Raw genomic sequence first — 25,427 nt, 5'->3', positions numbered from 1 at the left:
GCCGCGCAGTGCATAATTCAGCGTAAATGAATGCGCAATAAAATTTTGCAATACAGCTAGCGGCAGCAGGTCCAGTACAAATTTCTTACCACACAAAGTTGAGAAGCATGGCTTTTTGTTAGTAAAATGAAGCCTCTCTGTCCTTGTTGCCCATACCTGAAAGAGTCTGTTGATGAGGAGCTGTGTGTCATCCCTGGCAAGTTCCTTGAGGTACCCCTCTCGAGACTGTGACCTGCAAAAGAGGATGATGATGATTAATGGGTTTTGTAAAAAAAAAAAGAAAGAAAAGAAGGGGAAGGGTGCAAAAAAATTTATTCAGTGGCACTCAAAGCAAACACTGAACTGCCATGCTCATCTTTTTCATTCATCTGCCCACAAAAATTACCATACAGCCCATTCATTTAAAGGGACTTCGAAACACCTTCACTTGAAGATGAGTAACATGCTGGAATGTATGCAATGCCTTTTATCAAATATATTCCCAAAATTTTTTTTCAGGAGGACCTAATATGAACAGAGGTATGAAGAGCACGATGTTTTTCTTCCTTCCCCCACCATACAACATTTCCTCACAGCTGGGCAGCTGCTGACATCAATGTCCTGCCTATTGCTGACAATTTTCAGTTGCTCCTTCTTTCTGTGGTGTTCTTCTTATAATCCTTCAAGGATAGCGGCTGGCAAAGGTGCTCAAGATTGACAAAGGAGCAGTGACAGGATGGGCCGGTGGTTGCTTATTTTCTAGGGAAATAGGGAACAGTGCGCACACACGTCCTAAATGGTTGGTGTGTATAAGACAGCACGCTTCATAATACGGCATGGTTGATGTTCGCCTAATGTGGAAGACAAGCAGGGGTTTGGAAAGCTGCAGGAAAGAGCAAGCAATTCTATCATAGGAGATTGTATATTTCCTGCTGATGCAGCTTAATGTCCTTTGGTTTGCATGTTCACAGCAGAATTTTAAACAGATCGGGAACATTTTCTTACCAAAAAACGCTTCAGCATTTCTCTAGAGGGACAGTACAAAACAACAATCAATAGGGACAAATTAGCAACAAAGAAAATGCATGTTACGTTGAAAACTGCACCGTTGAAAATGCTATGCTGATTACGCTTTGGCTTTTGAACATCTAGATAGTTTTTATACATTCTAACAGCCTCAGTTATTGTCTGTATTGTGTCCACTGTACGTTGGTGTAATATTTCGTAGAACAATTGTCACCCGCCGTAGTGGCTTTTACGTTTCGCTGCTAAGCCCGTGGACACGACATCAAATCCTGGCCGCTTTTTGATGGGAGCAAAATGCAAGAACGCCTGTGTGCCATACATTGGGTGCGCATAAAGAACCCCAGGGGGTCACAATTATTCCAGCCCTCCAGTATGGTGTGCCTCGTAATCATATTGACGTTTGAGCTCGTAAAACCCCTGAATTTAATTTATAACAATTGTCGCCTCATCATCCATGTCACCTCACCATCTGTCATGCCCTAACATGGTGAGGGGGAGAATAACAAAGAAAGCAACTGACATAAGAAGGTGTGTAGCAATTTCAAATATTCGAAATACGCAGCTTCTGAAGTCTGTGTTGCAGCACAGGCTGCCAAGACAAATCATGACGGAGATGGAAATGTTAATTTTTCTTCACTGCCATTGAAATGGAAAGGCACAGAAGATTTGTGAACTATCTTTACCGTGATGAAATGCAACAACTGCAGCAAAATGTGTCTTTTAAAACTGAAATAAGAAAGGTCAGCGAAGAAAACTGCACTATGTGCTTGAAGCCAACATGCTGTGTGTACTTGTGCAGTGTGCCAGAAGATTCTGGTACAATCTCAAAGGCCACCATATGTGCTGTCACTTTTTCTTTAATCGGAAATTACTTGTAGGCCATGAGCACAACATGTAAATATAAGGAATTAATAAGGAAACTTCCTTCCTTCGCTGTCTCATGGTGTCTGCTATTGTGGTTTCTCTTCAAATTTTGTTGAGTTTGCTTTTACACCATGGGGAAAAAAACTTCGAAAATAACACGGAGGCAACAGAGAGAGAGAGAGAGAGAGAGCGACAGAGAAAAGATAGACACAAAGAGTTAAAGTACCACCAGTCATTAGCACAATAATAAAACAAATGTAAAGCTTCGAAGAACACAAGTCCCCAATAGATTCAAGAAAACTCATCGTCGTATCGGCTAACGTTTTTTGGGAGGCTCTTAAGCACTGTGTGCTGAATGTAAGATATGCACAAACACACATGGGGTAAAGAGGACTGACAAGACGTGCATGTATTCGTGCCTATCGTAAACTTAGCAACGTGTCACGAACTGTCACAACAAGAAACATATTTCAATAGTGAATGTTTCCTTGAATGATCTTCACTTTTACTTTTTCGACGTGGCTACTAGCTTGTTATTTCGCTGCCTTGGTCACGTGTCCAAAGAAGAAGAAGAAGAAAATGCGTTAAATGTCGACGGGTACTAGCGGTAAACTGACATGATTCAAACTGGTACGTCAGACGCCCTGAACTATGGACTGCCTGAAAACAAGAAAAGGTCTGCAAAGAACTGCAAAGATGATCGTCATGCTGCGGCTGCAACCACGTCATTTATGAGCTCGCGCATAAAAAAAAGAAACGGGAAACAAAAAATGTAAAACAAGAAATAGGAGAAAGAAGCGTCTATGCTAGAAGTTCTTGGCATCTGTATGACCGTAAACTTATTTTCGGTCAAGGATGACAGTCGCTGCAGCACTCTCACGTCAGGCTGTTGTCTCAACAAGGGCTCAGACGGCTGCGGTTTGTCGTGCCAACTCTTGACACTACGCGTACGTTCGTGCAAATTACAAACACCAAAAAAGAAAAAAGAACTTAAGCGAACGACAAAGACGCAAACACGAGATCGCGAACACCACAAGTTCCACGCACGAGACTTCACGTGACTCAGTTTCAGTTCCCGCATGCGTCAAACACGCAGTTGTGTCGAGATCGCGATCACCGATGCAAAACACCACAGCCGCTGTCATCTGAAAGTGGACGCGCAGCAGTGAGCTGCGAGTGACTGAGGACCGCACGCAGCGCACATCACAACATTAATCCAAGCATTTTCTTTCAAGAAATCGCGCATCGTGGCCACATCCAAAGGCGACGATGGCTGACACGTGTTGTTTATACATTGCCCACGGGCACCTTACTTGAGTTTGGCGATATCCAACGGATTGGGGTCTGTAGCTAGGAGGTTTCCAAGGTCGAACTCGAGATCCAAGTCCTTTACAACATCCACGGACTTGTAGGAGGCCTCTTTTTCGGCAGCCTCCAGCAAAATTTGCTGCGCCAAGGCGGCCATGTTGGGAAAAGATAGTGTCGTTGCCCTTGCGGCTAGTTGCCCCTACATGTGAAAGCATGTGAGAGCATTCGGAAGCAAAATTTTAAAACCTGAGCCCTGACTTAGACGTTAAATTTTTTTGGTCAAGACTTACGAGTACAATGATTGGGTGTGTTTACCATGCAGGCTTACAGTTAACTTTTAATAAAAGCAAAATTTGTATAATATTTGAACAAGAAATGTAAAAAGCTAAGCTATATTATAAATAATAACAAGTAGTTAAGGGAATTTGCTTTTTCTTGATTCATTAGAAGCTAAACTTTGTCCTAAAAAAGTGGTGGTAAAGCTTATGTTTCGAACATAAAAGCTACTATTGAGTTCTTCCTGCGACCGCTAGGACGCTGCAAGACGCCTGCGATGAGCAGACTTCGCTACCAGCGCGAGCGCACTCCTCGCCTCCCCTAAAGTTTCAACAAAGGGGCCCCTCGATTGGCTACATGTTCTTACATCGGCCAATCACGGCTGCGTTTACGGCGAAGAGCGCGACCGAGACGCCGTCGTCGCTTTCCCCCGCTTTCTCCTGTCGCCGCTGGCGCGCACAGCTTGCAAGCGAAGGAAGCGAGCCCCGAGTAGCTTGCTTGTGATGGTGTGGGTCTTCGCGGCAATCTCTTCGTGACATGAATAGTCGCGGCTGCTGCTGCCGTTGTTGTGGTCGTTCGTCGTCTTCGTCGGTCCCCGTGTCGGATCTACTAACCGCGACTGTTGTGCTGCCGCTGCATCGTCCGTGCGCGCCGTGGTGATATATTCCGCGAACCCGGCGACGACCGCTGCTGTGGCGTTGTTTCTCGTGGCGTGGTGGTGACGCGGTTTCTTTTTGCTGCCTCTGGTGATGGTGCAGTGAACAGACAACACTGCGACGAAGACGCGCATTTGTGCTACCCCCCCATCCCCTTCCCTGCCTACTCCGCTTATTTTCTCCGAGCACTTCTTCTTTTTATTTTTATTTTGCTCCCCGTTCTGTCCCTCAGCTGTCCGTGGCGGTTTCAAGAGATTCCAACCCCGCCTCGTGCGCGTATGTGTGTGTGAGCTAGCACGCCTAGATTTCCGACCCCGACTACTGCTTCACTCCGGGCTCCAAACGCCGGCCTGGCGTCGTCACCATGAAGAAGCAAATCCTACGAGTCAAGCAACTAGCTGACCAGACGCTTCTTGGGTAAGTCCACTACCACGGCTTTCTTTTTCTTTAATGTTACCAACAATATCCGCCGTTATGGAAACCGCGCCTGGCCTGTTGTTTTCCTAGCCGACCTCAAATATGAGAGAAAGTGAGGCTTCCTCACTGGAATCGTCTATCGCGTCGTCCGACGTTGTTTGGGCGTGCTCGTCTTTTCCCTCTCTCTATTTTTTGACGTTCTTCTTTCGGTCTTGTTTATGTTTTCCGTCTTGGTCGTCCGGCGTGCTTGGATAGCGAACGCACTCATGTGATTCATCTCCCTCTTGGCAACCGACGCAGCGAAAAATTCGAGACGCCCCATCGGTACTGCTTTTTTTTTTTTCTTTTTTTTCTGTCGTTTCAGCAGTCATCCGACGTCGGGTATCTAGCGACGATGACGCCGGTATCTTTTTGCCGGTGAAGTCCGGCGAGCGACTGTTCCGCCTTCCCTTGCACTTTGATAAGAAGCTACGACTGGGTCGCGCTTCTAAGCTGCAATTACCGTTCCCAGCTATATATAACCGCCAGGTTACTTGTTTGTTTTTATGTACTGCGCTGAGTGCTTCCGGCGTATTGGCCGCGTCGTTCAAAGTTGCATTTGCTGGCACGCGGTGCGTTTCCGGCATGGAGAAGGACTAGTTGGTCAAAACACGTTGGCGGGCTAGTTGGTTAGAATCCATGACAAAGTGTATAAGCGCGACTGAACGAGGACGTAGAAAGAAACAGCTACACAAACACAGCGCTTCATTTTCTCACTATAGATTTTATTTTCGCACGCATCGATGTATATGTACCGTACGAGCGAAAGTAAACGCGACAGGGAAAAAAAAACGCATTCAGTGGTGCATATCGATGAACCGTATACGTGTGCAAGGCATGGTGAAAGTACATTCTGCAATGGTTACAAAGATAAACCGAGGAACCATATCTCCTTTTCAGATATCGACACTGATGGCTTGCTCACGCACATTTCCTGTAATTTTGCAATTTCGTAGGCTTCCACGCAGCGAAGGAAACAAGGGAGATTGTGGAAGCTTAGGAAATTCCGAAATTACAGGAAATGTGCGTGAGCAAGCCATCAGTGTCGCTATCTGAAAAAGGTGATACGGTTCCTCGGTTTATCTTTGTAACCATTGCAGTATGTGTTTTCACCATGCCTTGCACACGTTTACCGTTCATCGATATGCACCACTAAATGTTGTTTCTTTTCCCTGTCACGTTTGTTTCCGCTCGTACGGTACATATACATCGATGCGTGCAAAAATAAAATCTGTAGTTGAAATTGAGGCGCTGTCTCTGTGTATCTGTTTCTTTCTACGTCCTCGTTCAGTCGCGCTTATACACTCCATCATAGAAGGACTACGTCCGGCTGCGGAAACCGTGCAAGCCGTCTGTCTCGATACCTGAGCGTCGAGCTGTCTGAAAGATCTCGTGTTGAGATGCGTATTTTCGATGTCATTGCACTGCGTTGATCGCATGCGCTCGGTACTTTTAACCGATCAGCTGACCTCGCGCGGGAAAATGAACTAATAAGTAAAAGGGCGTCGGCAAGCTGGTTAAATGGTTTCTAAAAGGCATTTCAAGCTAGCAGAAGTAATCTCCCCGGGCTTGTCCTTCATGTCAGCCGACTCCGCCTCGTTTTCGCATCTGCCTCTTTGCTCATGCCGGCCATAATTGTCTTGTTCAGCCCCTCTCGACTGAACGCTGTTATCTCCGGATTGGTTTCTCGGAAGGACCGATAAAAAGCGAGTTACGATATCGTTATGGAAGACCGTCACGTCAGTGTTTGCTGCTTATAGCGGGCGGTGCGAGGAGCAGAAGTTTCTCGACACCTTGATGACCGTCCAGCGGTACGGCAGAAACAGCGTGCTCTTGTTACCTTTATTAATTTTTTTTTTTTCGCACGTATACGAGTGCAGATAAAGCCTGCACGTATGAATGACACCCGATGCTGGCTTTGCGCTGCACAGAAGGCCTTCCACATGCCGTCTGACTCACGGGTGCGTCGACTTGTTTGCCTTCTGCGACGTGAAACAAACCGCGCGATGTTATTTCTGTTCACTGACGTCAGCTAGCGCTGATTGGAGGTCTTGTCGTCAGCTGCGTAAAACGTGTAACAGCTGAGCTCCGAAATGTGATGGCGTTGAGTCTTCCCGATGGGCATGTGGCTTTCGACACGGAAAAGCAAACAATGGAAGGAAGGTTCTTATCTGCACGCATCATAAGCGGCCAGCACAACCCCCCATAAAAAAGAAAAAAAAAAACCACTGAAACGTTGTTTGGGTGAGGGGTGGGGAAACATTAATATGGAAAACATGAGAAGGCAAGGAAAAGAAAATAAAGGCAGCTCTTCCCGAGACCTCTTGTGCACTATATCGGACATATCTTTAAACCTCCTTTTAAGTCTCCTTGATAACCGAAAAAGTTCCATTTCGTACATACTTGAAGGCGAATGTTTGCGAAACCACTTGTCAGGGGCTTATACCATACTGTCTGTGCAAGCTTTTGAGAAAAGTCAGGAATTTTGAGAAGGTTCGATGCAGCGTCGGCGTATCGACCCTGCCACGCGATGTCACCACCGTTATTTCTTTGGTTGTGCCGACAAAAACTATTTTCGCAGCAACTCTAGTGCGGCTTCGTACGTTGTAACAGTTGTATTCGACGAAACAGTGGTTTCTTTTTTAGCTTCGTATGATACCAGTCGTTTATAAGACTTACACTGTAATAGTGGTCGAATGTAAAGTTTTTCGAATGTGAATAGTTAATATTGAATCGAATGACGAATAGGCAGACGCATAAATTTACAGCAAGAATATTTGGTATAATTAGATATCACGCATCTACTGCTAGCTGACTAGTTAAAGAAAAGATGGCTAACTATAATGAACAAATTATCACTTTAGAACACAAGATCACCAACTGTCATGAGAAAAACTACATCAAGAACTTTCAAAAGATATTAGAGCTTGGTTCCAAACAAGCTCTCCAAGAAAGAAGACTCGCTGCTGTATGACTGGCTTTCGAAAAGGTCGGAAGGGGTAAAAGAAAAAAGAGATAGAAAAAAAGAAGCTTCTAAAGGACTTGAGTGCCGCAGCCACATGTAAGAGGCCTTGTACAAAGGAAACCATCACCGTAAACGATTCAACTGATACATAGCTAGATTGTCAAAAACGCCGAATGACAGACTGCAGGCAAAAATCGCAGCTTGTCATGTAGGCTTCCGCCGCGAAACCGAAAACAAAGCTTGCATTACTCATTTCGTTTCCGCATTGCCTCGACAATGTCTGTCTTAGTCACAGTTCTGATAATTAGCGGTACCGTGTTTCGCAGACAGAAAGCAGTAACCAGGCCTAAACAGTTGGTTGTTGCGAAATGTTTGGTTAGTTTCGAATATTCGCCCATCACTACTGTTTACTAATTTCCGCTACGTAGGAGATCGTGCGCAAATGTTTATGGGCGCCGTACTGACTAGCAGGTTAGAATGTCGTCCTAAATCACGAAAAACTTAGCGTCCTACACAGAGGGGGGATATAGTAAAGGGACACTAAAAGCAAACATTAAGTCTTGCTGGAGTGATAGATTAGTGTTTGACAGTGCTCGAGAACGTCTAAGCGGACAGATCTTTAGTATTCGAGAAGTTCAGGTAAATGAAGGACACGATTGGAGAGTCCGCCCGGGACATTAAAGTATTAACCCGATGACGAAGGCATTCGTCAATTTAATTATCTCATTATTACTCCGCCATTCGTAAAAAAGAAAGATTGTTGTGTTGCATTATAAGACGTAAAAAAACATGCTGCTTGTGCACGTCTGTTCGATTTTTATAAAAAGATGATTCATTGACAGCAGGGCGACTAGGTAAGGGTTATCCATAGTTCGCTTGGAGAGTGCACGGCGCTGCGGGAGAGTTTGCTTCTGTTCCTACTAGTCCAGCAATAACTGTACACTGTACACTTGTAGGAACACCGTGGTTCTTGCGTGAACGGTCATCGTGAGGCGTGAGTGAGTGTCGACGTGTGGTTTCACTTGCCGGGGCTTTCAACTTTGTTTTTCTTTTTCCGTCCCTGAACGGCAGCCCTTCATTGACTGACGTTCCTCCATTACATACATATATTACAAGCTCGCTTAGTATAAGCTATGCGGCTGTCTCGACGCCGTGTCATTGACCGAGCTGCGTCAAGACAGAATTATTAATGCCAGCATTGTCCTCGTACCCGATGGTGTGTACGTTGTCGACGCAAGAGGGCCAAGACCTCTCGCTCGCCTCCTCGACCTCTGCGAAGATGCGCCTGCCACGTAGTCTCGGGTGCGCTCGCTTATCGCATCGCACCGTCTCTGCGGACGGTTAGGAAACTAGTCTTGGGAGACAAGAAACGCGCCTGCGCTATAAAAAAAAGAAAAATACGCGTGTGTCGACGGGGTCGAGCACGTGAATTATACTATCCTTGCGCCAGTGTGAGAACGAACGCACCAAAGGTCCCTTCGATTCGGTTGTACTTCCTGAACTATACCTAATGACAACTGAGCACAGCTCAGTTTCGAAGATCTGCAGGCCTTCATGAAATGTTCTGAATAGTTCTGCTGTGTACTTGTGCGACTGGGGCCAGAATGAGAGGGGTGTTGCATCTGAGGAAGAGGAAGAGCCTCGCGTGCGTCTGCTGTTTCTGTTGTCACCATGCTTATACCGTAATTTTCGCCCAATACCTGCAGCAGGATGCCCGGCGATGAGCCATGTGAATATCGTCTGCTTCTCGTTAAAGTCAGCGTCTCTTTCTGTCAGTGACAAGCTCCTCCCACGGAACCGTATTACTTCTCTACGATGTGCGCCCCCGGGCTCCAAAACGGTTCCTGAAAGACTGCGTTGTGGAAGGTTCACCTCAACGGTGATGTCACCGCAGAGGTGAATGCTGTGGTTGCAGTGTGATCCGACACGAATTCCATTAGCCCCGTGCAGGAAAGGAGGTACTGGATTTGTTATGCGTGATCACTTAACTGCAACTTACATTGTGCAGATCCAACTCTGATCCACTTTGATTGGTTTACTGTTTGATTGGTTACTGTTAGATTAGCGTTAGTATTAACGTTATCACGGGGTTTAGCCACACGTTTCATACAAAAAGTTATTGTTCTTTACATATTTGTTATGTTCAGAAACGTGTCTGCTCCACGCAAAGGGAAAGTGGTTGGAATGTTCTTGGTGTGTTTCTATTCCCCGCACGATTTGCTTCTTTAGGTCGTTGTCATCCCCGCACAATCGCTTGGGGCATCTTGGAGCTACGAGGCAACAGCGACATGCAAAAGGAGACATTTACCACTAGCAAAGGATATTACGCCTTATGCTGTTGGGAATATAGGGTCCCAGAGCGACATTGTGGAGTGTAGAGCACCCTATGTCTAGTATAGGTCAAAGGTTTTTTTACAGAAAGAAAAGTTTATAGTGAAGTAAGTGCCCCATATATGTATAATTGGGCTGCCAATTAATTTTTAGACATTTCATTGTGAGTGCCTACGTTGCATTTATTCAGTCATACCTAGCGTCGTTAAACTTGTCCAGAAGGTGGTATGTATAAGCTACAGACTTTCGTTTCTGTATTCTCTCACAAAGTTTTGCTAATCGCTGTCCTTAGTTTACCTTTGGCCTTTGCACACCATCGTGCTACCCAACGCGCTCGTTCGACGCGCCAAAAGGGGCGTGCGAGACACGTTCACTGCTAGCAGATTTGTCACAATGCCGCGCATTCGCGATTGTGGCTCGAAAGCGCACACACATTCACATTCCAAGGCAGCGGCACTGAAGACGTATAAATACCTATTATCATCCGCTTAGGGTGAGGTCATGCAGCCGGATGTCTACGCCGTGCGCTGGTTAAGCCAAGCAGCCAGCCGGAGCCAATTAATTTGTCTGGCGGTCGTCTGCGCCTGCATGGCCTCGCCGTCTGCACTGTACATTCTTCGGGCCTAGAGAGAGCACTGCGCGGTTAATATCGCAGTGCTCAGCTGTAGGATAATTAAGGTCGGACGCTCGACGGCAGTGGGCGAGGTAACGGCAGTCACGACGCTTTCACTGCACAAAAGAGGCCCGTTAATCTCCCTTTTTATTGCAGGTTTCGAGATGCACGATTCGTAATGGTGTATACTTGGCCCAGATGCTCTTTTCGCCGCCACAACGGTTAGCGAACGGCGGCAGCAGCAAGCAAAACCTATCTCCCTTGCGCTTCTTCTAGCCGGAAACAAGCGAAAGCTCATTCCGGGGGGGGGGGGGGGGGGGCTAAAAAGAATAATAAACAGCAACCTGGTTTCCGGTTGTCGCTTTCTTCTCGCTTTCGCTCGACAAAACGTTGGTTGGGCGCCGTCAGCTTTTCCCGTTTTTATTTCCTCTCGAAGACGCGGCAAACTCCAGGCGTCGCTGAAAGCATTAGCGATGAGTGGAGGAATCTCGCTTCTTCGACTCCCCCCCCTCCCCCTTTTCTGGTCTCCGTTCCGCTTTCGTTGCCGAAAAGTGTGAGCGCCGTTCTCGAAGGTCGTGACTGCCAGGGCCGGTGTAGCGGAAGAGTCTTTGCCGTCTCGCTTTGAGCCGGCCATTTCGTTTTCCAACTTTGTTTGTACATGAGAGGATGATCGTCCTCTGACGATGGATTCTGCGTTAGAAACGGAAGCCGTGCTCCCTCTAAGTTCGAAAAAGTCGCATATGTATGGGTGGACGTTTGAGCTTTAACGATCGTGGGATAGCGTAGTATTCTTTCATAGCTCTAGTTGTTATCAGTTTTTTTTTTTTTTTTTTTTTTTTTTGTGCACGAATTTGTGTTCTGCGAAGTTTATCGACCACCGGCTTGCACCTTTTGTCCGTATGCTTAGAATAGCAGTATAGCGGTCGTTTGATAGGTCTGTAGTCGTGATAGGTTGATTGGGGGCAGGCAAGTGTCGGTCACTGACTTTTTTCTTGACAGCGACAGCTGCTTAGAAGAACGCCGTGACAGTGTGCTTCACACCATCATCGCTATACGCGGCGTGCACGCCGATGGCCGCGCCACTGGTGGCGGCCTTGCGCAGAACGCATGGGAGAGGAGCGAGCCGCGCGCCGTAGCACGCCGTAGTTTGTTGCGTCGCTGATAGTGCTTCTCTGTCTTATTTGTGTTTTCAGAGCAAAATAAGAAACACCCTTCGCATGTGTGGGATGGCCAAAGCTTCCAAAGAATGTCGAAGAAGAATTGTTGCAGGGTGGGGGGGGCTCAAATACCGGCGAAAACGTGCCGGTGATACGGTTCTAATTATTCCCCGCAAAGCCTCATCAGCAGGAGCAATGGTGGCAATGGATCGTAGCTTCGGCGCGAAATTTCTTGTTCTCATCCTTTCCTTTGTCGCTTGGGGGTTTTTTCTTTTTTATTATTATTTTTTTACTCAATTGTAGTTAGACGGGTAAGCGACGAAGTTCGTCTGCAGTGCAACATGCGGTTGAAAGGCATTTCGCTAAAGTTCGGAATGCCGTTTGCCGCTTATATTGTTTTCCGCTTCTTTACCGCGTTGGGCTAGCTAGGCAGCACGACTGCATGAGCGCATTGTTTTGCATGTTAAAGCTACAGAAGTTTGCAAGAACTGAAATTGTTAGTTTTATGTGGCCCGGTAAATCCTCGCACCAGCTGTCGCGCACTTCATGTTTTTACATTTATTTTATGCGTGGCTTCGCCCATGTTTAACTGTTGCTAGTTGCTTCATGCATAACTCTTGATTCTTTTGAGCTGCGAGGTTTTCACCCTGCCTCGTTTGTAAAGGGTATAAATCACGCTGTGTCTTATCGGAATGACACCAAGCAAGCGCTTCTTTAACAGCTTTATTCATTTCGCCCGAGGGCACCTTAGATATTGTGGTTTTTGGGGAAATGTGTTTAGAAAATAGGTAGCTCAGGGCGAGAATTGCTAATAGTTACTGCATATGGTATTTTTGTTATATTTTTCGCTGATCCATTTTTCGCTGAGTAGTTCGCGTCACATCATCATACCTTGATGCTGTCTGAGCAGACTTAACACGCCGAGTGATTTGTTTGTTTCACAACGTAGTCGCTTCTTGCAAGTGAATTTTGCACTCAGCTGAATTATTTCTTATTATGATTACGCTGCATAGGACTAAACCCGGCCTTGCCGCCAGCGCTGTATCTAACTTGACTGGCGCTGCTCTGCCTTTAAATATATCATGTGGCCATTCTCTCTAGTAACATTTAAAAAAAGTACTGCAATGTTAGTCACACTATAGCTTTGTACGTTTCCAAGCAGTTCCCTTAGGGAATTTAAAATTGCAAAAACTGCAGCGCGAACGGCAGTTCATCGGCGGTACAGCGCTAACACGCGCTTTTATTAACCCGTGCGTTTGGTGGCTTCGTTGACTATAGTGTGCGCGTTTCTATCAATAAATTCGCAATTATTCTACTTCAGGCGACTTTCACTACACTTATTCGGCGGCGTCACATGTATTCATCGGCAGAAAAATCACAACGGTATATGCAGACATCGCACCGTGCGGATTTGTTATCTAAGTCTGCACTAACGACGGGTGCTTATTAGTGAGGTACAGAAGCAGCATTACGGCAAGGGTAGAATTAAAGAAGAAAAAAACGGTCGAGACATCGCATTAGTCAACAAAATTTGTCGGCTAGATTACATGAGCTCCACTTCATGTAAATGGTCTTCATGGCGTTTGTCTGCGGGACGCACCTGGCGCGTATGTGGACCATGTTGCCCCAAACACCGGTAACACCTTGTTCATACCCGCTCCCACAGAGGTCTGCGTCTTCCCTACAGCTGTCACCGCAGAAGAAGCAGTCTGGCGCCCGAACCAAGGACAAATCGCAGCCGCGAACTTCAGTCACCCTTGCTGCAAAGCGTTGTCGTCTGCTACTGCTCCCACGCGTATTGTTGGAAGCGCCCGCTAGGTGGCTATCAGTGGCGCCTCTATAGGCGGTGCACGCGGCCTATAGGGAGTATTCGCATGACGTCATGTATGCCATTTTGTTGTCCTATTGACAAGTTCCACCCTGCCGGCTGTATACCGAACGGTGGCCTCGACGACGTCAGCGCGTGCCTCATATATTAAAGCGTGAGCACTCGACGGAGCACCAGTGTGCGCTACTTCGAACCAGTTTACTCTGGTGAAAGAAGGCACGACGTTATAGTACAGGCTACGCGTCACTATCACATCGCTGTGAACGTCAAACCAAGAAGCTAAAAAATTGGTGCTAGCACGTTCCGCATTGGTTATAACAAAGCGGGATCGGCAATGCTAAAGTTCCGTTCTCTCGTCGTCAATAGTCGAAAGGCGCTAAAGCAGAAGATCCGCGCACATTTGTTGTCGCTCACTGTTATCCTTATATCGCTGTCGTTTTCGACGTGCAGTTGTTCTTATTGTCGGCCCAGTTGTCGTAATGGATTGGGTGGCACTTGAGATTTTTTTTTTTTTCGTTAAGATGGTCGTCTGCACTTCTGTTCGTTTGGACACTTTCGCGTCTTCTCGTTGGATAGCTAATGTTTTACACTTCAGAATTGAACTTAGCGCTCTAAGTTTTTAATAATATAACATCTTAGTCTATATGAGAGAGGGGGAGGAGAAGCTGAGTTGGGAAGATCGCATAATACGTATTTTGGGCCAGAGCAGGCCAGGGTAACCAATGGGTGTCAAGGCAGCCGAGGATTAGATAGACATGTTGAGTCCATCTAATTGCATCGTTGAGTTTGTGGTGTGTACGGCGGTTCATCGCGGATCTCTGGCTGTCGCTTACTGTATGTGGAACTAGTTATGCTGTTAGCAATGTTGATGGTATTTGCGTAGTTCAGTCAAAGCTTCCTCTCGGCAGCACGCTCTGCCTCTCTTACTTTCGTACTTAGCGTATGCACAAACTGTTTTTGTCGGGTTGGCGGTGCCATTTTGAGAACGTTTGTTGCTAGCGTTTCTTGTTCTTTTCTTTTTTTTTCAGACTAAGTTGGTTGCGTGGACTCCTCTAAATATCTTGCAAGAATGACAACACGCTTCGATAGCAGAAGTGCGACGCATTTTTTTCGCCTATACGCTAAACGTGTATCTGTACTCGCTGAATGAAACACGTCAGTGTACGGTTGGCTAATGCGCCTATCTTTGTTTCCGCCGTCTCAAGTTCGTGTTACATCGCCGTAATTTTGCCTCTTGCGCGTAGATTGTAGTTGCTGCCACCTCTAGCGATCACACGCGTAGCGAGTTTGAATTTGAATTTTAAATTCTCCCTTCACGTTTCATACGGCGAGTGTACGCAGTAAGTACGTTCGCTCTCTGTTGTAGCACACGCGGAATGGGTGGGGCCTTCAACTTGCATTATGCACTGTGCGTCACCCGGCAGGCGTAATTCGCGTATTGGGCTCGTCGCCGCCTAACTTTTATGTGGAGCACGTCTGCCGCGTCGTCGGTATCGCCGCACTTTTATGCATACGCTCGCGTCATGTCGCGCCCCGACTACCGCGTTCTCAGCGTATGCGTACGTCCATAAGACGTGCATAGCAGACGAGAATAAACTGATTCGATATACGTGTGTCGTCATGTGTGTGTGCGAGCTATAATTCGGGAAGACAGTGTGCACCCTAGAAGCGGCATCCATGGTCAGGAGAGATAAGTGTGGGAGGAGGGTTCATATTACCAAAACTACAATAAAGAAAAAAGAAAAAGCTATGGTTGTTTAACCCCTCCGCACACAGGATTCAACAAGTTGAACGTCTAGTTAATCAACCGGGAGCTCTCCAAAATAAGCCTTGTCTCACGGCCCACGGACTGTTACGATCGGCCAGCGGGAGAAGCGATCTTCCAGCCTCTCCTGCGACGAATCGCTTCGTGAAGCTCACAATACGTCGCCTCGGACAGACCAGCGGCGACGCCAAGGCGAGACACGTTTGACGGCTGCAGGGTTGACGGGTGACAGTTGGTCGTCGACCACGACGCCGAGACCTGCCATGGAACTCCTGGGAAAGTGCGTTCCACGCCGTTTCGTTGCGGCCGCTGCTAGCCGCTAAATGCGATCGAAACACAACCCGGTTAATTGCTGGGCCATACCAGGAGCCAAGGCGCGCAAATGGAGTCAAGCGCGACATGCCTGTCTTCGTGCATTCGCGAGCCGTGTGAGTCCCGGGGCCTATTGCTCCGATGGCGTTCCGTGAACAAAGGCGCGGGATTGATTGAGCGCGCCCTCGAATCTCAAGGCGACCATGAATGCTCCGACTGCTCCGACCGTGGCCTATGGATCTAGGAAGGATAGAGGGGTTAAAAGCGCGCACCTTTGATGTAGATTCGGTGTGCTCTGGTGCGCTGACGTGCTCAGCCAGAAAGATGTGTGGTCTGCTACGAGAACGATGTACCTAAATCCCCTCCATACACGTTTTGGTCGACAAAAGCGGCGTTGACGCGTAGATGGAGCGGCTTTAGATGTACCGTGCTCCGGCGTACGAGTGTTCCTCGTTGTTGTCTAAATAAGTTTGCCTCTCCTATCTGAATACCACCCCCGCCCCCTTCCCTGTTCCGTCAAGTAAGCTCGGACGTGGTAGTGGGCCCCGCTAAGCCTCCGTGTGACGCTCCGGTAGCGTAGGTCATCTACTCGTTACGGCACACACCGGCGACGTAGGCCAGAGAGCAACCCTCCGGGTCACGCCAGACTCCCGAGGCCAGGACCTCCGAATCCTATAGGAGGTAGCTTGCGATCCAACAATGAAAACAATTCGTTTCACCGCCCCTTGCCCTCGTTTCGCTTTGCCCGTTGACATTTCTACGTCACGAGTTTTGTGATTACGCAGTCGCTGCTAACCGGCTGCCTCTCTAATCCGTTCCCCGTTTTTTGTACCTCGCCTACGTGTGCTTCATATTAAGGTCGCCTCTGCACATGTGTCTCTGTGTGTGTGTCTGCGTGCACGGTGTGCATGCATAAACCTCGCAGTATAGCAGGCGTGCGCGGCGACGTCATCCGCCGTTCTGCACTAGTAACTCGTCGGCTCCCGATTGTTTGCGTTCGTGTGTGCTCGCGTCAGCTATGTAGACCGCGTCCGCGTCATGTGCGGTACATCCGCCTCTATAGCCACATAGTACTTTCATGAGGCACGCAGCGATGGCTACCGCCGCGTCTCAAGCAACCGTGCCACCACCGTACGTGACAGCGGATAGGTGGGAGAGTTGCGTTGCGTATTATGAACACCGCGGTCCACAGGTGCGCCGCAGTCACCGTTACAACCCCCCCTCCCCCCCCTCGACAAGTCCCTTCGTCTCTCGAACGGCGTTTCGCTCGAGTCCCGAAAGCTGTGGTCTACGCTGCTGCGTCTGCCCTCCCTTCCTGCCTCCCCCCGCCTGCTGTGTTTCGCCGTGGAGCCTTATATCGCTCGCGTCGCCGTTCCGTGACGTGCCCGCTTGACAGGCGGGGTTGATCGTTCTTGCGGTATTATTATTATTCAGCAGCTGCCCCGCGTCCTTTGCTTGCTGCACGGCTCGTCAGCTACCGGGACGCCGCCACTTCCGCCTTCTCGACGGGGACGCCCGCCATGTACTCGCAGATGCCGCTCTTCATTGTGCCTACCCCCCCTCCCTCCCCCCTAGAAAGATGGCGGAGGCCACGCCGTCGTCCGTCTGTCCGTCTTATGCAAGAAACGAGACAGACGCTTCGTTGTCGCGTTTCGTCTGTTGCAAGCACGAAAGGAATTCGATTCTCTCCCCAAACTCCGAGTATCGGGGACACTTGCCCGGCGTTGTTCGGTCTTGTTCAGGTATCTCCTTAGCGCTGAAAACCAGGAAAAAAGGTGCACTTTGGAGCAGCATGGCTGCCGGAATCAATAGAAAGGCGCAAAGCGGGGACAGCAGCTGAGCAGACGTTTGAGCACATCGCTCGGAAAAAATCAATGCCAGCTGGCACAGCTCGCTTTGCTGGCTTTCGCTAAGAGATAGGAAACCGTCTAAGCATGCAGCGCAGAATGATGCGAAAAAGGATAGAATTTTCCGCTTTAAACCTGACATCTTGCGAAGACTGAAAAAAGTCGAGACCCGGTAACATGCTCCATATGTCCTATAAGTCGTGACACCGTGCATGTAACACGCCGGGTATGCTGCGTAAGGTACTCTAAAAAAAAAAAAAAAAAAAGTCGCCGCGACGTAAATTTCTCACATGTTGTCAGTCAAAGAAGAAAAAAAAATTGGTTCGGGTGAAAATTTCCTGTCCCCTTTTTCGCCTAGAATTATGTTTTAAAAAGTTCTTGGTATACTTATATACGTGCCAAAAACGACAATCTGATTACGAGGCACGCCGATAGTGTAGGGACTCTGGATTGGCCACCTAGGGGTCTTCAACGTGCACCTTACTATAAGCGCGCGATCGAGCGCTTTCGCATTTCGCGCCCACCGAAACGCGGCCGCCGTGGTCGAACCCGCGACCTCTAGTTGCGTGCAGCGGAGCAAAAAGCCACTGGTTCAACCGCGGCGACGCGGGTGTGCGTCTCGTCTCATCATCACCATCGAGGCGTTCTCGCCTCTTTCCCCGCGCTATAGTCATTGCGTACCCGGCCTTGGAGGCGTATAGTCGCCACGAAAACAAAAGGCCGCAAGCCGTCCCTGACCTCCATCGGATGCCGCGGCAAAGCTTTTATCGCATTTCGGTATCGGCGCAAACGCGTACTCGCCGTCGCGCGTTCGGCCGTCGCGGCACGCGCTGCTTCCATGCCCACCGTGCCGTGTCCCAACAAATCCGGATCGCGACCACGCTTTGCCTAAGCACGCGCCTTCCTGCATGAGCGTGGTGTGCCAGACTTGCTTCGGAGAGGGGACGATCTAATTACAAACTTTTTATGCGAGTGTAGCTGAAGCGACGAATGAATGATCCGCTGGGCCGCATTTCTGCCGTCTGCCCCAGGTATAGGGAGATGTTATACCTGTGTGGAGGAGACATAAGAATTTCGATTTTTTTAAAGGACGCTATAGTGACAGATGCGATTCAAGCTGTACGCTGCTTGCGCGGGTCGGCCTGTCACCGTGTGCGTTCCACCGGTGTCGTTGCGCTGTACGGTTTCCTTGAGAAACGCGGCACCGAATGAGTCGAGGCGACACGCACGCTTGCTCTCGGAGAGCAGCTTCCTGTTGCCGTATACGCACGAAGTCGCGGATTCGATTCGCGATCGCTGCGTCCTCGTTATGACGCGGGGTGGAGACGGCGTAAACATGTTTTTCTATGCAGACACTGGAGTTGGCCCCAAATCCGCGTCTCGCATCAAGTCATTGCCAAGAACGCAGGTGTAGCTGGAAGAACCTTTCGGCTGCGACCACGCGACTTTGTTGGCGTTTCAGTCTGGTGTCATTGCATGCGCGCCGTGTGTTCGGTGAGTGCTTTTTTCATTTTTTTTAAGCGCCTTTATTTATGCATTTCTACAAGCATCTCACGGGCGATTCCGTAGAAGTATTGTTAAAGAGAGAGACAGAGGGCGCGAGTTATTCTGCCTCATGAACACTGATGCAAGCAACAAGAGAAATCAAAATAAGCATAACACGCCTAAATCAAAAAGCATAAATGCCTGTACGGCCTTGAGAGTAAATAAATTACATGAAATGAATGTGACTTCGCCACTAAGAAACAAAAAAAAAACAACGAATTGCATACTAACCCAGTGCTAAGTTTGCGGTGACATGCTATAAGGCGAACGATATTTACGAGGCTGCAGAGCATGCAGCGAAAAGGCTTGGAGATGTAAAATATTTAGTGGCAGTCCTTTGAATTCTTTTAATATTGTTGTAATGTCGGCAAAATTTTCTTATCTCTTTATCATCTATGCGCCCCTATACTTCCTAATTTGTAATTGCACTCGTTAAAACCTACAACGTTGCCTAATGGTGCCGTGTTACCAAGGCCAATTTTGCAACGAATAATTTTAGCTAACAAAATACGAAACTACGAGTGCTGAATACTGAAATGTTAAAAATATTCGTAGGTAAATAATATAGTATAGCAATTATTTTCGAGGCACCCGCCGCGGAGCAGGAGGTCGCGGGCTCGAATCCCGTCCACGGCGGCCGCATTTCGATGGGGGCGAAATGCAATAACGCTCCTGGTACTTAGATTCAGGTGCACGTGAAAAAACCATGGGTGGTGAGAATGAATCCGCAGTCTCCCGCTATGGCGTGCCTCGTAAACAGACCGTGGGTTTGGCACGTAAAACCCCAGGACTAGACTTTTTTTTTTAATATATAGTCATGAAAACCGTGCAATAGCGATAACTGTGATCTAAACAATCAAGCAGATCAAAAATGATTCAGAAAGAGAAAAAAAAAACTGTTGCGGTGTCTTTTACATTTGTCCTGAATAATTTTCTGCGGCCTGTTCAGCATGCAGGTTTGTCCGGTATGCGGAAACGAATTTTGTACAGATGGCTTTGTGATGACTCAACGCTCGCGTCCTTTGCGCGCCTGCAGCCATCACAAGCTGACGCTGGCGGACGGCCAGGAAAGCCCATATGCAAAACGCGATCGTATCTGCCGAACGAGCTGCTGTTCCATAAAATAAAATAAAGAAACGACGCGCGCTTTTATCAGTCATAGCTTCCCGTGACGTATTTGTGACGTTCATTAATATTACAGCGACAACTCTTGCACAGACGCCAAACAGAGTGGCGCAAGTCTCAGTTCATAATCTCGGGAATTAATTTCTTCCGGCCACGATGTATATTTATATGGCGGAAACGGGTTGGATTATTACTGGGGGGGGGGGGGGGGGGGACAATGTCACCTGCTTAAGGTCCCTTAGTGGCTATCGCGTTCTGTTGGCTCTGGTTTGGTCCGTAAGGGAGCGACGTTCTGCGCACGCGCTGTGACGCCGCCGTCGCCGCTTGCAGGGTACGCCGTTTCACTGATCTATACAAGCGATGAAGTCCGTTAATTAGCCCTTTAGCCGCCTGTTCTCACGCTTGGCTCGATTGATGTTAAAGCGACCGCCCAGAAGGGCATTGGTGGCGGGTTCGGACCCCGGACCGGGACGGAACTGCGTAGCTTTCTTTCTGACCTTCTTTTTTCCCCATTCAGGAGCCGCCGTCGCACTGAGCCGCTGCTTATGGGCTGCTATACCGATGAACTGCGATTCCAGCCTTTCTTTGTGGTGTTGACAAAAGACTTCATCTTGGCAAGACTCGCCTTCGTCGAACCCTCGACTACGATAAACGATAGCTCTACATACTGAAACGCAAACCAAGGTGGGGAATGGTAAAGTGGTATTTTATTTACATATTTTTAATTTTCTTCCCCGCCCACAAACACGGGTGCGGGCTGCTAGTTTCGGGGATCCGGTCGGGTCGCCCGATGCGCCTTTTTCAAACGGTGAATGGGCTCTGCTGCCTCGGGTCAACCGGGGGCAAGAGCAAGCAGGCCGGTGTCGGATTCCTGAGCGGTCACTGCCGATAGGCGCGCCAGGTGTACGCGAGGGAATGTACGCTGTGTGGCGCACTGCCTTGGTCCGGCCTGCGAGCTGGAGCGACGATAATACGAGCGGGAGGAAAAGAAGATATATACATATATATCGATCGACAGGAGAGAGAGAGAAGGCCGTCTGGGTGCGAGAATGCCGAAATGGGGAGGGGTCAGCGGACGGCGAATTCCGGCTGGCGCGCCGAGCAGAAAGCGAAAGATACAGAAACCGGGCTGAGGTCGTTCGGCCGGCCAGCCGGAATCTTTCCTTTTTTTTTTTTCCCCCTTTCTTCTGCGTTTCGCTTTCTCTTCGTTGCTTCTGCTTCTTCGCGTGTATATATATATTTCTTTCTTTTTTCGCTTTACGTGAACCTGCCGCAAGTTTCCCAGCACCTCTCGCGTTTCCGTCCCGTCCGGCTTTATTTATTGGCCTCAACCCGTCGCCCCCTCCTCGTTCTCCCGTGGTGGAACGGAATGGTCGTTAGCGGCCTTTGCGCGGTTCGTTAATTTATCTTTTCCTTTCTTTGTTTCTTTCCTTCTTCCATTTTTCTTTTTTCCTTCTTCGCGACACGTATTCCAGATGCCGTCAGTGCACTCCTGCCTGGGTGATCCGCGGGGTCTCGTGGCCGTTTCCTCGGCTGCTGCTGCTGCACTTGTATCGTCGTTTACGTGCACTATCTCCGTCGCTGCGGGCCCTCGTTTGCGAGCCATTGTTTCCGTTTCACGGCTCCTGCGCCATTTTCTTTCTCTTTCTTTCTTTCTCTTTCTTTCGTTCCCCTCGTCGGGGACTTGCCAGTGGTATTGATTGCGCAGGTGTGGAACACTGTCACGTCTCTTTTATCCTGACTCCCTTATTTATTTTGGTTGCCCCCGCAAGAGACCGTCTCTTGTCGCGTCGACCTCGTTTGTTCGATCTTGTATACCTGCTGAGTAGTCGTAAGTGTGGACTGTCCTGGTTTTTTGTTGCCCCGAAAGTTCGGCGTTCTTCGTTTGAAGCGCTCGGCGGGGTGAAGGTGTGCCTGCCGTTAGCGCCGACAGATTTACCACGCTTACTGCGATACCACTCAATCCGTCAAAGAACACGCTGCGTAAATTCCCTTGCTTAGTTCCCGATTCCTTTTTTTTTTTTTCGTTTTCGTTGCCTCCCTTAGCAGCTGAATTCGCGCTATTTTCACTGCATGAGAAAGGAGGTTGTACTGTAAGCTTTTGGTGCATCAGTGTACATAATATCGCGATCTATGATTGTCGTCTGCTTGATTGATGTGATTCCATCCAACTGTGTGTCCGACAGTCTGGCTGGTGCTGGTGACCACGACACGTATAAAGCACGCTAACTGGTTGCACGCACGTTCTTTGTTTGTACATCATAATACAGGGTTTAGGCGTACCACGCCCGTCCTTCAGAGGACACAGTAGTGACACAGACACACACACACTTTATAAAAAAGAAGAAATGAGGTACGGATTTATTTTACTACCAGACGCTTCAGATGAAGTGATTAAGTAACTTCATGAATTTTGTTCTTTTCTTAGTTTCCATTCCCTCTTGCTTCATAGGCCGTTTCCCACTGAGAAGCCGACGAGTTAGCTCCATCTGAAGAAGCATTAAAGCTTTCCCTTATTTTTCTTCTTCTCGGTCCTCGCCGCTTCCAGCTCGCTAACTTCGTCCGGAAGCGTCAAGTCAGCCGCGAATGTTGCACTGGGGGAGATTGATGAAGACGAAGTGCGCCGGGGGCGACGGCTCTCTGTGTATACGTCTGTCTCGCCGTCCTCTCTATTACTGCCAATTAGAAGGGCGAACTTTGACCTCGCGTGCTCGTGGCACAAGGCGTGATGACGGCGCGCTGCATGGGTTGACGCTTTGTCGCGCTGCTCGCGAGAACGCCGTGCTAATTGAAGACGACTTCCGTGGGCGAAAAAAAAAATAGTTATGCTTTTTTGCTTTCCTGTCTCTGTCGAGTATTATAGTTGGGAGGTTATGTTAAACCGGGCTCACTAGTCGGCGGGCTGCGGCACCAGCGTTTTCTCAGGCGTGTTTCCGGGACGAGATGATAAATGAATGCCTTTCAGACGAGAAGTCTCGCAGTCCTTTCTTTGTAATGTATGCACGTTACAGTTGTGACGCCATAGCATATATATGTATACTGCTGCGAAAGAGGAACGAAGTGGATTCGCTTCTCAAAACTTGTTATTCATTGTACTTGTGTTGTCAATGGGAAGTGATTACTTGTTCGTAATTGTAACAATCGCAACAACCTGGGCGAGAATTGTAGCAAGGAAAAAAGAAGAGCAGAGGAATCGATCCCATTGAATTTCTCTGGTGGCCACGCTGCTGATGCACCGGAGCGTTTACAGGATAGCTGCGGTACTAAAGTAAGAGACAAAATGAGATTGTATTTTGCACTTCCAAGGCGGCTCTCGCAAATCTATATGCTATATAGTGCTATATAAGCGATAGGCACGTGACTGACGTAATAGTGTAGAGAGGTTTCTTTCGGTGCGAAGTTCAGCGAAGGAGAACCTTAATTTTTCCCGCAGTGAGTGATTTTCGGCACTTTTCCGACAAAATGAAAACAGGTTCGACATAATCTACCAGTTTAGTTTATAGGCCGACTCGACGTTATTCTCCTCGCACGTTTAGGGTGCAAGGTTGATTACTGCGAGAGTCTTGATATTCTCAGCGCATGTGCTGCAGTAGCGCGCTTCCTCGCGCCTTCACCCCTTAATTCGCGCCTGGCGAAGTCGCATACAGGGATGCAAAAAACAAAGCGCGCCTATTAGAGAGGAAAAGGTGATGTGACAGGAATGGCGGCCCGTCACGTTATTATTTTGTTGTAGCGCAAGCTGAGCGACAACAGAAGGGCACATCCGACACACACAGCGCTTACGTTCGATTGCGGTCAACGCGATCGTAACCTCGGACCGCTTTATGCGTCCGTATATATGCGCGAGCGACACATTGTGCATCGGGAGAAGGCGGAGGCCGTCATCTATGCGTGCCTGCACGGGGACGTAGTCGTCGTCACATGCGTTTCAGCCATTGTTCCGCGGATCGCGCCAGTGTGCGCGCAGCGTTTCGCCAAAGGCAAATGGCGCACGCTTGACGGGGTGGCGGCACCTTTGGCCTTGGGGCGGTTGCGCGGCGACCTGCCCGTCATACGCTTCGTCGCCCATGGCGCGTATAGTTTTAGCGTCGGTGCGCGAGCGCTCCGACATTACGGGGCGCCGTGCCCCGTCTCCTGCCATTATCGAAAACGCACTTTGCTGCTGCTAGCGCGGGTGACCGCTGGACGTATACCATTGTGTGTGAAGTCGGGGACCCCTTTCGTTAGATTTCTTTTTCTTTATTGTGTTACGTCCATTTGCCTTCGGCTGGCTGCAGTGGGCCGTCGCCTTTCGTTGCGATGTTTTGTTGTGCGCGTTTTCTTGCTTGATACGATTCGATTTGATTGCTGGGCTCGAGACGTGTATATGCGTGCTTTCTCGCTGTACACGATTCGCCTTGATTACTGTCTTCTAAACTTGACCTATAGGTTTGTGGCTTTGATGACGGCAAGCCGAATTCGTGTCAGCGCCGTTTCGAGTATGGTTTGCGACTACGGCAATCCGCGCGTCGTTTTTCTTTTTTTCTCGGTAATTCGTGGGGAAAATCGGGCGTTGTTTCCACACCATCGTACTCCAGCAGCTAATAGGATAAGCTCGTAAACTTCGTAATCCCTCTCGGGACAGGTACGGAGCTGCAGCAGTTGAGCGACTCGGAAACCGTCCGTGTGGATCCCAAACCGTCGATTTCGGTCTTTGACCTTAGTTTCTCGAGGCTCGTTCAACCTCTGCGGTCACTCGGTTTAGTGGTAGAAACGTGGTGCGCCAGCGGGCCTCTCCTGTAGCGACACATAGCGTGAGCAGCTCTTCGCATGCTCAAAAAACCCACACATTGCTAAGGTGCCTTTATGCTTATATTGCTAATTCCTTTGTACAGCCTCTCGATAGCTTCCCCTACCTATAAGTCTGCTATATCTAAGAGTGCATGCATAACCTCCGAGAATACTGCGCGCCGGCCCGTCTCAGAGGCCATGCTCGGTAATAGAGCGCATGTGAGACTTCTGCGTCCAATATCGGGTCCAGAGTGCAGCAGTCGCTTTCAAGTTCCCAAACAGGTTTTCGCGCGCGCGCGCACACACACGCGCGCGCACACACACGCACACACACACGCGCACACACACGCACACACACACGCACACACACACGCACACACACGCGCACACACACGCGCGCACACACACGCGCACACACACGCGCACGCACACGCACACGCGCGCACGCACACGCGCGCACGCACACGCGCACACGCGCACGCACACGCGCGCACGCACACGCGCGCACGCACACGCACACACGCACACGCGCGCACACACACGCGCACACACGCGCACACACGCGCACGCGCACACACACGCGCACACACACGCGCACACACAC

General features: G+C 48.9%; 2 protein-coding genes across 2 annotated transcripts in view; one reads left to right on the top strand and one right to left on the bottom strand.

Annotated features, from left to right (window-relative positions):
- The window catches only part of LOC126538869 (ribosome biogenesis regulatory protein homolog), a 35,746-nt gene extending 32,386 nt beyond the window's left edge, over positions 1-3,360 (bottom strand). Inside the window, exons 1-2 of the mRNA XM_050185594.3 lie at positions 3,183-3,360; positions 157-232 (exon numbers count right to left, since the gene is read on the bottom strand). Coding sequence (XP_050041551.1) covers positions 157-232; positions 3,183-3,334 — 228 coding nt within the window. The 5' untranslated portion in view covers positions 3,335-3,360. The remainder of the gene's footprint in view (positions 1-156; positions 233-3,182) is intronic.
- Positions 3,361-3,803: 443 nt separating this feature from the next.
- LOC126538867 (uncharacterized) overlaps positions 3,804-25,427 on the top strand; it is a 144,464-nt gene continuing 122,840 nt past the window's right edge. The window contains exon 1 of the mRNA XM_050185591.3: positions 3,804-4,526. Within this exon, the coding sequence (XP_050041548.1) occupies positions 4,474-4,526 (53 nt within the window). The 5' untranslated portion in view covers positions 3,804-4,473. The remainder of the gene's footprint in view (positions 4,527-25,427) is intronic.

This window comes from Dermacentor andersoni, chromosome 8, assembly GCF_023375885.2.
Source record: "Dermacentor andersoni chromosome 8, qqDerAnde1_hic_scaffold, whole genome shotgun sequence".
Taxonomy (NCBI): domain Eukaryota; kingdom Metazoa; phylum Arthropoda; class Arachnida; order Ixodida; family Ixodidae; genus Dermacentor; species Dermacentor andersoni.
This window is presented reverse-complemented; position numbering and strand designations above follow the sequence as displayed.